The following is a 17447-nucleotide window of genomic DNA, read 5'->3' on the forward strand; positions in this document are numbered from 1 at the left end:
TTTTTTTATGTCATTTACTTAAATATATACATAACCATAAATTCATACATAGACACATGTGTGTGTACACATGCACCCACACAAGCAGCACATTTTTACACAGGCAGTATAGCAAAAAAGGGGTGGGGGAGCGTTTAAAGTCAAACAGAGTTAGATTTAAATCCCAACACCACAATCTATTGTGTGGTTAAAAAACTTGCCTTCTCATCCGAGCCTTTGTACTTTCACCTGTAAAATGGGGATATGGCACTTACCTGGCCGGATTACAGTGAAGATTAAAGGAAATAATTGTAAAGGACTAGCAATTATTGTAAAAATTCAATAAATTCTAGTTGCTATCACTGTTGGGGTTAAGAGCCTGAGCAAAAAATCTGAAACTATACTGTCTCCACCCTTCCAAAATAATGCTGGGGGATAAGACTTCACTGTTTAAAAACTATTAACGAATTGTAGAAAGCAGAGATAATCATAGGCAGGGAAGAAGTCAAATACCCTGATCTATCTTCCTATAAAGCAACCTGGTAAGGCTCTCTATGGCGCTATGACTATTTCTGAGAGTTGTTAAATAATTTTCTGGCTGTAGTAAGAAATAGACTTTTTCCCTATCATCTATATGTAGAAAAATGTTTCTTACTCTTCAGATATTATAAAAGAACATTAAATTGGATATTTTAAATATTTGACATGAAAGTCATGGTTGTGATGTTACTGAGTGTCTTGAAGTGCCTTTAAACAGCAAAGCCTTAAGAAGAACATACAGCCCTCCCCACTGGTCAGGGCTGGAGACTTGATTAGCGTTTGCCAGGGTTGAAACCAGGGGATCAAACAAGGCTCAACCATTATGTTCGCCACAGCTAGAACATGTCCAGGGATTCTACCAGAAATTCAACCTTTATGTTTCCAAGAAGTTCTAATTAATGAATCACCTGACATGTTTCCCAAAGCTGGGAAAATCACCTGGCATATTTGCTGATTCGCTGAGACTAGAGAAATGACCACGGACTCATCCAGCATACTCACTGGGCCAGGGACTCTCCACGCATGTTCACCAGTACTAGGGCTAAGGGATGACCCACATGGTCAGCAGAGCAGTTATATATATAAGAATATTGGGTAAACAAGCAAATGTATTGAGGTTAAGTGGGAAGCCCAGTTTCTTACTGATGGAAAAGGGAGTTATAAATACAGAGAAATAAACAAATTCTATGATGAATTTATTGGAATTGGAGAGACTTATCCGTAGATGTGGTGTGGGGCAGGAGAGGGATTACTTTTGTAATATTCTCACTGAATTCTAAATCTAAATATAATCATGATGAAATGTGAGAAAAACTCAAAGTGAAGAATTCTACAGAACAAGTAGCTGTACTATGAAAAAATATGAAAGTCATGAAAGATAAGACTAAGGAGCAGTATCAGATTGTAAGAGAATGAACAGACCTGAAAACTAAATGCAGTAATAGTGTTATATTCCAGATGATTATACTGTTGTTATACAGGGAAGTATCATTGTTTTTAAGACATATACACTGATGTATAAGAGGCATCACATCTGCCACTTAATCTTAAAATGATTCAGAAAGAATCATTGCATGTGTGTGTGTGTACCTGTGTGTGTGTAGAGAGAGAATACTAAGGCGAATGTGGTAAAATGTTAACAGTAGAAGCTTATGAATGGAATATGAAGTTCTTGTAGTACTGTAACTTTATTATCACTTTGAAATTACGATAAAAAATTTGAAGAAAGTAAACTAAGGTAAAGGCAAGATTCAGACTTCAACTGCTACATTATTTAAACATTATTTTTACATTTGGGAGCTGTGTTTCTTAGTCTAGTTGAAAATAATTTACAATAATTAATGATAATATATATATATACATATATATATATATATATGTATATATATAAAATAAATCTATCCAAAGTCCAAGTTTTAATGTTTCGGTATCCTCTTAAAATTTTTTCACAGCACATACAAGAAGTGTATTTTATAACTAGTCTCAGATTCGTTTCTCAAGGAAGTGATTTCAAGTCTTCAAAGGTACTATGAGATTCTCATGTCAGCCCAGCAGCAACACCAGACAGAATTGAAGAGCTTTTTCATTTCACTTAACTCACCATGTGTAGGTGTAGAGGTTTAGTAGGGTCTAGCATGCTAGAATCAATTAACATTAACAATTTCCTCCGAATATCAGCTGCTCTAAATGACACAGTTTTGGTAAGAGCAGTAGTTACACACATGCACAGGAACTTGACCATATCCAAAAGAAGTAGATCTTGCTTTGACAGATGTTCTTCAGCTAAAGGACTCTTGGCCCCTAAAAGGAAAAAGCACTTGGTAAACTAAGAGAGGACCACAACAACCAAATATGTTGAACATTAACTCAAATGTGTTCCCCTCTAGCAATAAAAAAAAAAAAGTATATGGAAAACAAAATTATAGTGAAATTGAAAGCCTCAAAATTCTTCATAAAAGGTTACTAAAGGATTCTGTCATCAGTAATCTATTTTTAAAAAGCTATGTAAACAAACATTACTGTAATATTATTAATTATGGGGAAACAGAAACAAATTTCTAACTGTAATGAATGGTCAAGTAAATTATGGTATATATGTTAATTGGGATATTATGAGACCGTTACTGAGTATGATATATTAGTAGCTAAAGGAAAAAATGCTTATAAGTTAACATTTGACGAAAACAAACAAGGTAATAGAAGGCATTAGAATGTTGATGCTGATTACAATTTTCAAAGGGTCTGTAAAGAAATGACAGGAAAAAGGCTAAGAGTGACGGCATAATGGGTGCTTTTTTTACTCTTCTGTTTCCTATTTTCCAAATAATCTATCATATGATTTTCTTTAGTAATTATTTAAAATTTTCTCTATAAAGAATAGGAAACTAAAAAATTTAAACAATCAAATAATCTAATTTAGAAAGGAACAATCCTAATAGAACATACTAAAAAGAAATAAATTGAGCACGAAATTGGTATGTATGAGGACTTTTGTAATGCCAAATCAACATGAAGAGGTAAAAGAAATCCCAAACAGTAAATTTGTATTTACCAAGAGTAAGCTGGCTCTCTCCAGATTCATTTGCATCACTAACACTACTAGCAGGGAAATCACTACATATACTCATGGATGACTGATTCTCCATCTCCATTAGATTTTCATTAGTGTTATCTTCCATTGATTCTACTTCTTTATAGTCAAGTGGCTTTTTGATAAAAGATGCCTTCAAAAAAAAAGAAAAATGTTTTTTTCAGGTTGACTTCTTTCAGAAGCATGTTGTAATTAAAACTCACCTAATCAAACAATTTAAGATTCATGTGTTATGAACACTGCAGTATTATTTCTATTAATGCCCACTAATAGAATAATATGCAATCTTTATAAATAATTTCTTATACTTAGATATTTTATACTACCTAAAATTGATAAGAGTCTAGGGAAAATTATACATTGGTATGACTATTTTAGCTATGACTATTTTAGAGGACAATGATTGTAGCCAATAAAAGTAAAATTCACATTCCTTCTGAAAAAGTAATTCCACTTCTAGAGTTTATCCTACATCTTTCATAGGCACAAATACAAGTAGACAAAAGTACAAGAAACTTTAACACAGAATTCTTTGTGACCATAAAGAAAAAAAAAACTACCTAAAATGTCAATTAATACCTGATGGGCTAAAAATACATATGCTACTGCTAAAAAAAAAAAAAAAAAAAAAAAAAGTCAGGTATAACACAATGTAGCAACATGGAAAAATTATCAAGATTTATTATTAAATGAAAATTAAATTACAGAATTTTTTTTTCACTCATTAGATATTAGAGTATCTTCTAAGTGTGCCAGGTACTGTTCCAGACAAAAAAGTATGTATGGAAAAAGCTCATTTGTGTGGAAGAAATATAAATGTCACAATGAGAATATGTTCCCCTTCTGGCAAGGTTTTTGTTATTTTTAAGGATAGAGAATTATTTTGAATTTTGATATAGTGCTGCACAGAAATAAGTATGAGCCTGGGTGATTAGTATCTAATAATTCAGTCTATTTTATTTATTGAGAAACTAAAAGCCAAGCACTATGCTGGTAATGAAATTAAAAAGCAATAAAAAATATCCTCCCTCTCAACCAAGTAACTTTAATATTCACATTTTAAAAAATATAAGATGCCATAAATTAGATGTATCCTTATTTAAGAGAGGTTTCAATGGGGGGAAAAAGCATCTTAGAATCAATCAAATACAGTATAAAAACAGGAAACATACTTACTAGACTTCTACAAATATCTGCAATATCATTCATTAGCTTTGATGTTAACAATCGTAGGAAAAAGCCAGATGCAATTTTATTTGGATTGTGCTGTAATTAAGACAAACAAAAAAACAAGTAAACAAAGAAATCAAAACAAACGATTTTTCTTGGCAGACATTTTCTCTATCTTGAATGAACTGTAGATATTCCTTTATACTGGAAATTATCATAAGAAGCATGGATAAAAAGTTTACTATTGGGGCCAAGATATAAATTACTTCAAAAATACTAATCTCTTTTCTTAGACTAATAACTATAGCACATATCTTTCATTGTATATAAACAACATTAAAGTAAAATATCAGCTGGCTCTACACAAAAACAATAATTGTAGCTTATTCTTCCACTTGTCTCCTTCTCCACTTGTAAAAAAGTATAGAAAAACACATTACAAAACCAAAAATACATGCTGATAATATTAATGTATGGATTTGTACTTAATATTAGCTTCCAAAAATGTATCCAATTATTATCCACACTCTGACCTGGCTTTAGATACCTGTCAGGCCCACTAAATCAAAACAAAGACTACACACAACAGCATTCTTTCTACCAAATTTTATGTAAGACTCTTTGGACAAAAGGAGTAATGCTATGTGCCAGAACCGTTTTTCTTTGTGGTGCTCACAAGCCCTGGTATCGTGGTATGCGTATCACATAGCTAGCAGTCAACAAATTTTTATTAAATTAAAATATCCAGGCAATAAAAGAGTCACCTCTATAGTACTTAAAAGTAGGAAGATCATCTCAGAAACCTTCCTGAAATGATGAAATTAGTTTAATGAGGAATTCAGAGTACCTATTACTTTATTCCTCTGGATACTACTCTTTATTTATCATTCAATTTAATATTAAATCAATGTATAAACTTATGAATGGACCAAAAAAGAAAAAAATAACACCAACCAGTTACCAACCCTCCAGTTAGGCTATATTGTCAAGTAGAGAGAACATCATACCTTGGTACAGTTACATAAGCAACTTGTACATAGATGTATCATATCTCTCAAGGAAACAATTCTAGATTCCTCATTTGTCTTATTTTTAAACAGAGTGATACTTTCTCCTGCACACTGCATTAGAGACTATTAAAAATAAAAGAAAGAAAAATCCAAATTCTGGTTAAAATTACAGTTTAGTTATTCCTTTCTAAAGTTTTACTTAATGGGAAAATTAAGTGCTTTAAGGAGTTATACTTGGTTTATAGTCTAATTAAAAATTATAAACAATTTTTCTAAATGACAAATCTTATACTTTGTCCTTATAAATCACACAACTGACAAAGAGTAGTACCCAGAGATGAAATAAGTTTCATGCCTTGGGCCTACTTGATTAATACTCACGGTTAAAGATTATTTAGGATAACTGATCATAGGAAAAACTTAAAAGTACACATAAAAAACAGTATTTTTGTTAATGATATTAAATTTTAATGTGATATTGTTTCAATTACTATATTTATAGTTGGCTTAAAATAATTTCAAATGTTAAAGACACATAGTATTATTTCTTCTCAGATTGCATAAATGAAAGGATTAACCTACATAAAATTTATGCTTTCCAAATAAATATAACAATTTTCTCATGAATATAGTTACTTCAACTTAATCCAGAATTATTTGCATAAATTCTCCTACCTTGGCTTTCTGGAATAATTCTGATGTATATGCTTCCTCTTCAGTTATTACACCCACGTAACAATAGCAACCAAGAATACCCACCAGAAGACGTGAACACCGAACAAGTGTTCCTGTATCTGTAGTCTTAAAGTAAAACACAAATAAATATATATAGTTCATAAATAATTTTGGGTATCTATGATTATCTCATATAAGAACAAATTTTATGTATATATTAAGAAATAAAAGTTCAATTAATTAATAGTGGCATAATTCTGATCATCTCTAAAAAGCATTTAAGAGATCTCTGTATTAAAGATGATCTACCTTTTGACCCAGCAATTCCACTTCTAGGTATTTTCCAAAGAAAACCAAAACACTAATTCATACGATCTATGCACTCATATGTTCACTCCAGTGCTATCCACAACAGCCAAGGTATGGAAGCAACCTAAAAGCCCATCGACAGACGACTGAATAAAAAAGTCATGGTTCACATATACAATGGAATATTACTCAGCCATGAAAAAAAAAATGAAATCCTAATATTTGCAACAACACAGATGGACCTAGAGGTTATTATGCTGAGCAAAATAAGTCAGAGAAACACAAATACCATATGACTTTGCTTATATGTCGAATCTAAGGGAACAAATTGAACAAATTAATCAAAAAACAGACTCACAAATACAGAGGACAATCTGGTGACTGCCAAAGGGGAGGGGAGTTGGGGGGCTCGGACAAAGGAGTGAAGGGCTAAAGAAATACAAATTAGTAATTGAGATATGATCACTAGGATGAGGAGTACAGCATAGGGAATGTAGTCAGCAGTAGTGTAATGGCTAGGTGTAGAGCCAGAGGAGTAACAGGGTAATCATGAATGTCTAACCAATGTACTGTATACTTGAAACTAATAATAAAATGCTTCAAAAAAATAAAATTCCATGTGTGCAGTCAACATGAACCATGATCCTAATTCCAAAATAAATCATTCAAAATTGAAAAAAAAAAAAGGGAGAGAGAGAAGGATCCGCAGAGTCGTGATAACCAGAATCCTCAGGAAAAATAGAAGTTATCTCCTAATGGCTAAGATCTCTCCTCTTAAAGTGGCACAGTGTACTGCACATTTGGCCCTTAACTATTTGAGATAAGAAGGAAAAATATGATAGGCAAATAAGTGTCTTAGAACATCAACAGAAATTAGATTGATACTGAGACATTAGATTGATACTGAGTTTCTAAAGAACAAGAACCTTGATTTATTCAGCTTTTTAGACTCCACGGACTAAACACAAATATTTTTCAAAGTAGATACTGCTTTACTCAGTTTTAAAGAATTATGTAAGAATTTGCAAAGGTTACACAGAAAAACAAGATTTTTGTATTTTTTGATCCTATATTGTAGGTAATGGCATTTTAGGGGAAAACATAGAAGTCCGTGTTACTTTGTAATGGATGTGGTTACAGCTGTGATCCAGAAGAATGTCAGAATTGAGGGTAAGGCAGATGAAATAGGCACAGTGTCCCTTCTCTGGCTCTTTAGCTCACTCTCCCTAAATACTGAATTCACTCATTTGAGTAGCTTTTAGGTTTTCTTTTATTCAACAAATATTTTATCATCTACCATATAACAAGGCATCACGGCAGATATAAAGATTAATAAAACATGTTATTTAAGGAGCTTATAACAGGGTACAAGAAACATCTGTATATAAAACATATACACAAATTATGGTACAGAGATGCTGTCGTTTGAAAAAAATATTAAGTACTATAAAAATTAAAAGATGAATTATTATGGCTGAGGTTATCTAAGAAAGGCTTTAGTAAAGATTTCAAACATATAGAAATGGGTAGAAAACATGGGAGTTTTGGCAAAACAACGGCACACATGAAGAGAATTTTAAGAGGACAATGGAAGCATATGAGAAATTACTACATGACCTCTAAAATACAGGTGACTGTTAGTTCACCATTAAAATAAAAACTCCTGCTTCTTGAAGCACCACCAAAATCTATTAAATCAGTTTCAATTATGTCCTTTTACTGTAACATCTCCCATCACTTATTGCAAAGTTCTTTTCATCAAATAATTGCTATGCTCAAAACCATTATCATTCCCCATTAACTCGCCTAAAGAATTCTACTTCTTTAGTGTCTACCAGAATCTTGGTACATTGAAAATATCAAATTATTATTCATCAGTTTTCCTTCTTTCATGATGTTTTCTCAACATGCAGACATGTACTGTCACTATGCTTTTAAAGGAAGTTTCTCACCACCCTTAGTGCCTTTCTTGTCCATTTCTCCTGACATTCTACCAAAGTGGAATCAAATACAGAATTTAATTTTTTTTTGAAAATTCTCACCTCAGATGAGTAGTTATTTAGAAGCTGTTCTGACAACCCCAGAAGATAGCGATCCAGTGATTCCTTGAGATTTTGGTGAACAGAAAAGTGTATACTGGATTGGTGCTTTTCTATAGCACAGTCTTTCACAATGGTTAAAAAATCCATCTTGTCAAAAGTTGTCTGAAGAAATAATTCTTCAACTGCTGAGAATGAAGGCTCTTCTTTGTCTTTTTGGTGCTGTTCACTTCAAGAAAGTAAGGTCTTTAATTTATAATCAAACTACCTTATACTTTACCTTCATACAGCAGTAATATATTATAAATGAAAACATTAACTCAGTGTCTACATTATTCAAAGATTGCTTATACAATTAATTATTCTTTTAAATGTTTCTCTTCTTTGGACTTTGTTATATACTTGTATGATATTTCATTATTCAGTAGCAAATTTTACTAATCGATGGACAAAAGAAATATGTTATGATTTCAAAAATAAATGACCCCCCCAAATCCAGAAAGTATTAAAAAGAATACCCTAACACTAGGTATAAATCTAAAGAATAACATTATCTAAAAACATTTCCCTTTTCAATCTCTGATTTCTCCAACATGTAGAATTTCTTTCATCTTATGCCCTCTTGAAGATTAGAAATCTTCATGCCAATGTGTGATCTTCAGCCACAATAATAAACATAACCCTTTGAGTCAATCAACTAAAATGAGGTTTTTGGACTCATTTTTGTTTTCCGTTTCCTCAATTATCATTAGTTTTTAAAGCTAACAAAACCAGATTTTAATTGACATATAAAAATGGATAATACCTTTAAGGAACTCATTTCACATAATTTTTTTTGTTCTTAATATCCTATCGTAACCATTCCACTTCTTCCATTAGCAAATGTCACATATCACACTATAAAGCATTAAAAAATGGTATACTAGATCTAAAATTACAGCAAATAAATTGCAAACACTGAATTAAAAGAAACTTTTCCCTAATAGTTGTGATTTTTTTTTAACTTGACCAATTTAGTTCATAATTCTTAAGATGTAGTTACTATTCTGCTAAAATTATTTATCTTTGCAATCAAAGCTATATCTTAATAAAACTCTGTTAGATAACATACCATTCTGGCACGCTCTGGAAAAAATTCATTGCATCTTTACAGTTTTTCATAGTGAGACTCACAAGGATTTTCTCCAACACAAGATGAGGAAAATCACTATAAAGAAAATTTAAAACCTTTACTTAGAAGACCAAAAGCCATTTAACATAGTCTTTAAATTAAACATCCATGTTTGGCTTTAATACTAACCTCTAAAATCTGGATTCAAAATTAAAATTGCTATCATCTATAATGAATTTTTTAACATCTGAAAGAATTATTTAAAGAGCATATATTTTTTGTTACTATTGTTTTCAATACTTCCTAGAAGAAGAAACATGTCCAATTTTTAAAGCTCATTTCTGAAATAAAATAATTATGAAATTAAAGTGAAAGCACTAGGATCCAGGGTCTGTCCTCCAATCATTCAGTTCCAATTACTAACTATGGAAAGCTTAAGTGGGCAAGCTGTTTCTCATCCTAGTGCTTAAGTCCCATTTTGTCTTCTCGTTTCTTCCCCCACCACTGATTTCACGTTTCACCCAGAAGATACTGTCATTATGATTCCGGAATACACTGGAACTGAATATATGTTCAGACAGCCCTATTTACAGAAGGTCACAAAGGGTCACATAAGTGCTCAGAGCTACATGCATATAGTTTGTGCATATTCATTCCCCTTATCCTCAATGACTAGACAGAGAGACAAGAACAAAGTACTTGGACAAAGACCCAGGTACAAAGATATAGAATGTGTAAAAACAAAACGACTACTTAATATTTTTAGGGCTAGCTCTGGGAAATCCTGCATTATCACTGTGAAATAAAGCCATCTAGTATCTTAAAATAATTGAAGGCACCTTACAAAACAAATCCCCCAAAACAGCTAATGAACTCAACATGCTAATGAACTCAAATTACCTGTGAAGAGTTGGAGGCAGCTCTGTCCTGTCTTCAAAGTCATCCTCTAACTGATAGAATAAGAGCCATTTCATTATTAATTCCTTTAAAGAAAGACTTCTATTTACTTCACATATATTCTGCTCCATTCCCATTTTTACTGTTTCTGGAACTACACAGATGGTCATTGCCAACATCAAACAGCATACTGCAGGACTATAACAAAATGAAAGATGAATAATGTTAAAAGTAATCTCTTTGAGGGACAGAAACCCTGACTGTCTATCACCAGGTCACCAATGCTTAGGACAGTGCCTGGTACATGGTAGACATGTTGTATACTTCTATTGACTAGATGAACACAAAAACATGTAAAAAGTTTGACTGCATTTGAGAAAATTCCTGATTAGAACTCTCTTAAACAGTATGTAGTACTATTAAAATATAAGGTTTATGAATCCTGAGCAAACAAGTAATTGTCAAATTACAAATAAAAATATTTAAACACTTAATTCTTTAAAACTGGCCTTAGTAACCTCTCCACATCTAAAACTAAATTTGCATTTATTTATTTGCACTTTCTGAACAAACATCAAAAAAGCATCTGAAATAGAATTTAACAATCTTTAACTGAAGTTACAAACTCCAAAAATCAGGGGGTTGGGAAATACACACACACACACACACACACACACGCACACACACACACACAAACACACACACACTGAAAACTGCAAAATCTTATACAATGCAGAGACAACTTACCATGAAGGTCTACAGGCTGATCCAGTAAATAACTTCCAGAATTCTCTGTCAACCTCAACTAAATTCCCTTGAATTATGGCTCTAAGTAAGCCAAAGTTTTCAGCTTGTATTTGTTCAGAACTTATACTGCGAAAAGTAATAGACCAAATTTTAATCCAGAGTTTCAATAAATCTGACTTTTGTGAGCTTTCGAGATCCAACTTCTTGCTTTGACACAGAGCAACTTCCATAAGGCATCGTAACACAAACGGTGTGCGTTCCCCACGTCGCTGTTGAGGTAGAAGCTGGTGTAGTATCATTAATAATGGCGACAGCTCACAGTTAGGTAAATCTGCAGGATATTTTGATATTAATTGGGTTGCAATCTGTAACCTAAAAGAAAAAATATATAATTAATTTGAAAATTATTCTATTCCATTAACAAGTTAAAAGAAAATAAATATATAGTCACATTACCTTTATAATATACTAGAGCCTCACTATCATCATTTTCCATACTAATCTCAAGAGTATACTTACTCTTAATTTTTATTAAGCCCCACTTCCTAAAGTGGCCAGAAGATTGACAACTTTTTGGCTACCTAGGTAAGCTCTCATATTTCCCTTAGGTTGTTAAAACACAGATTTGTAAAAGATTATTAAATTCCTGAACGCTATTTTTAATTTCTTCCTAATCTAATCCTATTACCAGGTGCTACATATGCTAAAATCCCTTTGTGTTGAGGTGTACAACTCAGTGGGTTCCAAGAGGCATACACTGATTGCCTACTAGGCAGCCATTCTCCCTTCTTCCTTGTTATGGTAATATGCTTAAGAAAGGCGGCCCTGTCCCTGGCCCTAGCAGATGAGCCATAGTGGCTGATCTCAACATGTTCTGGGACCACCTTCTCCTCTATCAGTGACTGGTTTGAAAGTAGACAAATGACCTAATTCTAGCCAATAATATTAAAGGATTCTATCCGAGGTCTTATAGAAAAACTAAATGAGACTAAAATGATACTGAAAGAGGTAAAAAGTGACATTTTACCAAGGTACAAGTTCAAAATCATTCTGTGACTTCTGAAGATGATCTTTTATTACGTCCCAGCCTAATTCTATTTTCCTCTTTTTGCAAGGTACACTGCAATCACTGAATTCTCTTTGTGTGATGGTACAGGACTGAGAAATCTCCAAAGACCTGGTATCTTCATTAAAAACCTGTAAAATTAAAAAAGGATAACCTACTTTTTTTACATTGCTATTGTTTTCTAGTTGTTCATTTGGAAAAGATTGTTCTTCCTCAAATGAAGATACAGGGATGCCATAAAGCAAGAGTAATAAGTTATAGAAATATATAAATATGATCACATAGTAATGAGCAAACATTTTGCATGACGCTAATGGCTCTCTAGAAAGCAAATATTATCAAGTTAGTTTTATTTCCTTGTAACATTTACTAAGCACAGAAAGATATGTAAAAGTAAAGCAAAAACCTCTATTTTCAAAGGAATTAAATAATAAATTTAGCATTAATAAAATATTTGACCAATGAAATTATCTAGGATGTTAATCAAATGTCTGGGGAAAAAGTTTTACTTAAGAAACATTAATAAATAACTATGGTGTATACTTCTGAAACTAGTACAATATTATATGTTAGCTATATTTTAATAAAAATCTTTAAAAAAAATTAAGCCATCAACTGATGAATGGATAGACAAAATGTAATATAGCCATATAAATGAATATTATTCAGTGATAAAAAGAAATGAAATACCGATTCATGGTATAACATGAATGAACCTTAAAGACATTATGCTAAGTGAAAGAAGGCAGACAAAAAAGAGCATATATTGTTATGATTCCACTTACACCCAGGGTCCCCAAACCCTGGGCTGCAGACCAGCACCAGTCCATGGCCTATTAGGAACCAGGCCACACAGCAGGAAGTGAGTGGCGGGCAGCAAGTGAGGCTTCATCTGTATTTGCAGCCACTTCCCAGCACTAGCATCACTGCCTCGGGTCCACCTCAGATCATTAGGCATTAGATTCTCATAGGAGCATCAGTCCCTGGTGTCAAAAAGGTTGGGAGACCACTGACTTATATGAAATGTTCAAAATAGGCAAAATTAATAGTGACGAAAAATAGATTAGTGGTTGGTTGCTAGGGACTAGAAGAAGTGGGGAATTAAGAATGACTGCTAACTGGTACAAAGTTTGTTTTGAGGCTGATGGAAATGTTCCAGAATTAAATAGTGGTGATGGGCACACATGTTGAAAATACTAAAACCCACTGAATCATACATTTTAAAATAGTGATTTTTATGCTATGTGACTTCTAACTCAGAACAAAAAGAAGAAACTTTAGGGTTAAGGTGAACTTACTTCCTATAGACAATCTTTTAAGAATGGAAAAGTTCATCAGTTTATATATGCAGCAGAGTTATCTTTTCTGGTGAGAAGGCAATTCCAAATATTTATGGTGTTTTGAAAGGAGTAGCTATATGTAGAACAATTTCACATGTTTTTTTTTTTTGTTTTTTTTTTTTTTTTTAAATCAGAATGCAGGTTTAAAAAGCCCAGGAAAAGAAATATGGGAAATTTCAAAATGTGACAAGACCTACTGTACCTGGTGACAGATATCTGCCATCAATTCAATCAAGTTTTCCTTGACAGCAATACTACGAAATACTGAAGAGTATTTTCCTCTGCTTCCTATATGACTTATCTCATTAACTAGCAGATCATATAAGTCATATAAGATACTTCTCCATTTTCTTGATTCATAAGCACCTGTAATTTAAAAAGTTATAAATTATATATACACTCCATTTATATTGCCAATTCCCACAAAACTATTCATCTGTTAAGGTGGAAACATTAGAAAACATCTGGTCCAACCTTCAATTCAGTACTAATGCCTCTTCTGACAATATCCTTGACAAGCTCTAGTAAAAAAAGGTGTCTATTTCACACATAGTAAACTGTATTTATTTTAATATTTTTTATATTCTGATCTTTCTCAAATCAACTCTATCAAAATCTCACACTTTCTCTAATATCTTCTCTTCCCTAAGGCAAATACAATTAATATATTCCCTCTTTTACATGAAGACCAAGTTCTCTTAGTTAAAATGAAAAACATTACCAGTTCCTTTAGCATACAAGTGACATCCAGAATTCTCATTATCCTAGTCCTCTTTCCCTGGACATACTCCAGTCAACTTAAGTCCCTCTTAAAATGCTGACTCTACAAAATCTGGTGAACATAATACACTAACTGTAAACTGACCAGTATGGGGAACAATGGGCTATTATTTCCCCAAAACAAATGAAAACAAAACATGAAATCTAATAACGTAGCCTAAAACTACATTAGCATTTCTGGCAGCTTCATGATTCTGCCAATATTTAATTCATCCTAAATATGCAGTTAACTACAACCCTATATATGTCATACCATCTCCTAATAAGCCTGATTTTCATCTTAGAGAGAGCTATGTGAAAGATGAAAAACTAAGAAAAGCCACCACTTTTTGACTCACAGTGGTTTCATGGGCTACAAATATGTGTAACCATAAATACTAGAACTCATGAAACATACACAGCTACTTTTGATTAAAAGTGGCTACAATACTTCTCCCGTTTTACCTGCCATTACTCATTGTTGCATGATTTCATAATAAGGTCATTAAACTAGCCATGAAGAATTGGTCTATAGGCTGGCACAAGCCCAAAGGTAAACGTAGCCTGAGCATGAGGAAACTCATTCAGTTCCAGTTCTGCCCAATAAAGCTCCTGTCTACTGAACGGAGCTACATCAATCAATATTCTCTTGATAAAAGACAAATGTAAAGAAATCATGGCTGAATGGGTTATTCATTTCTGGTTTTCACAGCAAACAGTGGACTGAAATAATTATGAGTCTCTATGCACATATCTTCTTCAGGAATTGACTAATCAAATTGGTTGTTTTCGGTCCACATTTATCTATTTTATCTTCTAATAAACGCTATATGTAAACAAAATCCTGCCATCTCTAAATTCTTTGTCTGTGTCATACCTCTAAGCAACTAATTGCTGCATAATCAGCTCCTAGAGGAAACAGTGTCTTATGTTTGTATTTTTCATAATACCTAGCATTGTACTAAACAAATGGTAAGTCATATAATTTGCTACCACAGCTTCAAAATCTAAAAAAAAAGTGTGAACAATATCATTATGACTAATACCATTACCAAGCACAGGAATTCAGAAGATGGTCATAACCTCCTACCAAGTACAAATTTCATACTTAAGCCTCTATGTTTCAATGAAGAAGAAAATTTAAAACAGCAAAAATTTCCTTTATACCTTTTTCTTGGGTCTTGGCTCCCTTTGGATGATGGATATAAATTTGCAGCTGAAATAATTCAATAATTATTTCTTTTAAGGAATCATTAAGTCTGTGTTGAGTCCAAATATAAACCAAAGTAGGAAGAATTTCATCTCCTAATTCACACACTTGAATTCGAAAATTAACAGCTAAAGTCTTGAGGAAGATAATAAATGCTGCTAAGATATGACTTAGACCTGCAAAGATCTTTTCTTGTCTGTAACAGAAAACAAACAGACTCAACTTGGTATAACAGAGGGGGAATGGGGCGGGGAATGTGGATACACAAAGTGAGGACAGTTATGAAATTACACAATGAAAAAAAATCTAATTTTCAAATAACAATAGCATTAGTTTCAGGACTAATCAGAAAAAAAGAAACCATCACAGCAGCACTATACAGCAACAGAAAGAAAATTCTTATTTGATGTTGAAGATTATTCCTGTTTGCTCTCCCTGCTACTGAAATATGGTATAAAATTATACAAAACTGATTTGTAATATCTACCACTTATAAAATGTATTACATTATAAACTGGTTAATGCCACACAAATGTAAGATATTGATACTTCCAAATTATACTATTTTATTTTATTTTATTTTATTCTTATTCTCAAAAATGGGAAAAATAAAACTACTTAAGAGGATATTTAGCACTTTCTGTCATTAGAAAAGACAGATCTCCCACTGAAGAAAGAACATCCTTTCATGTTCTGTATATTGGATATTCAGAAGGTACTGGACCTAATACTTTCTTTTGAAATCCACTAGTTCTACTACAATGAGCCAATTTTTTAAAAAATTGTTAGTATTTTTAGTTATTGAATCTAAAACACAGTCTTCCAAGATCAAATGGATCATCAAAATAAAACAAAACAAAAAGAGATTAGAATACCTTGCATTTTGAATAGCCTTGGAAAAAAAATCCAAAAATTTGGGATTCAATCCATCAGTTTGTGAGCAGCATCCTTTAGTCACAGCTTGAATTATTCTAGCCAGTAAAACTCTATTAATGTCTTGAGAAGGTTTAAGATACAGCCTGAAGTACACAGTGAACAATTCTTGAAAAGACAAACAAAATGTATTAGTTATATTTTTAAAAACTATCGAATTATTTAACTCAAATGTCACAATTCAATTTAAATTTCTACAATTCCATATGTAAAAAAGATTAAAATTATACTTCTATTTAATAAAAGCATTCCGTCAATCTTTCATTGTATTTTATATAAACTGCCTTCAAGACAGGAACAGCTACAGAGAACGCAAATACCAGTTTAAAAAACAGACTTCAAATAAGCTTCTCTATGTTCCTTCCCTAATCCTCTGTTCCCTCATATAGGCCTAACAAAGCACTTGACACAGTGCACACTCCATTTTGTTTTGTATTAATGCTGTTTAACTAATAATGGAGAACTTATTTCTCACGGCAATAAGAGTAGCAAGGGTACTTTCATTTTTGCATAAATTCGTCAATCCCAAGGCAACGTGAAGAGGGACAGGTGACACAAGTACAAATGACGAGCTACGTTACAGGAGAGAAATCCCAAGTCTTTATAACGAATGGGTTGCAAGCAAATCTGTCCTTTGCTCTAGAGGAAACTATCAGTTATTTCCATCATCATCCCTATCTTCCGAGACTCATCATACAAGAATATTTTTAAAAATAGTCTAGAAAAAAGTAGTGTGTACACTCATAACATTTGCAGAAATGTGAGATGCTTTGAGAATTATCTCCCAAAACAATGAAAAGCAAAGTTGCTAATGCATGATCTTCTTCCCATAAAAAGAAGAAGAAACTCCTCAGTAAAGTAAGAACACCTATAAGTAGCTTCCTTTTCCACTGTGGATGGTATATGATTCTACAGAAATAGTTTAAAATAAGCAATATAAAAAAAGAATAAGGACACTATAAATACCTCAAACATTAAATAGTAAAAAAAAAAAAAAAGATTTTCGAATGATTCCCATCATATCTGACGTTAGTCTATAGAACTCTACACCCACTACATAATCTTATGGTAA

General features: G+C 32.5%; 1 protein-coding gene across 11 annotated transcripts in view; it reads right to left on the reverse strand.

Annotated features, from left to right (window-relative positions):
* The window catches only part of ATM (ATM serine/threonine kinase), a 119210-nt gene that overhangs the window by 86195 nt on the left and 15568 nt on the right, over positions 1-17447 (reverse strand). For 10 of the 11 annotated variants that reach the window (XM_016160559.2, XM_036220209.1, XM_036220208.1 and 7 more), the window contains 13 exons: positions 16318-16483; positions 15400-15638; positions 13676-13839; positions 12095-12264; positions 11068-11439; positions 10324-10518; positions 9424-9519; positions 8316-8541; positions 5965-6090; positions 5287-5412; positions 4286-4375; positions 3071-3242; positions 2120-2319 (listed from right to left, as the gene is read on the reverse strand). In XM_016160559.2, the coding sequence (XP_016016045.1) occupies positions 2120-2319; positions 3071-3242; positions 4286-4375; positions 5287-5412; positions 5965-6090; positions 8316-8541; positions 9424-9519; positions 10324-10518; positions 11068-11439; positions 12095-12264; positions 13676-13839; positions 15400-15638; positions 16318-16483 (2342 nt within the window). The remainder of the gene's footprint in view (positions 1-2119; positions 2320-3070; positions 3243-4285; positions 4376-5286; positions 5413-5964; positions 6091-8315; positions 8542-9423; positions 9520-10323; positions 10519-11067; positions 11440-12094; positions 12265-13675; positions 13840-15399; positions 15639-16317; positions 16484-17447) is intronic. The other variant, XM_036220211.1, reaches the window with a different exon arrangement.

Source organism: Rousettus aegyptiacus, unplaced genomic scaffold (assembly GCF_014176215.1).
Source record: "Rousettus aegyptiacus isolate mRouAeg1 unplaced genomic scaffold, mRouAeg1.p scaffold_m13_p_5, whole genome shotgun sequence".
In the NCBI taxonomy this organism is placed as follows: Eukaryota; Metazoa; Chordata; class Mammalia; order Chiroptera; family Pteropodidae; genus Rousettus; species Rousettus aegyptiacus.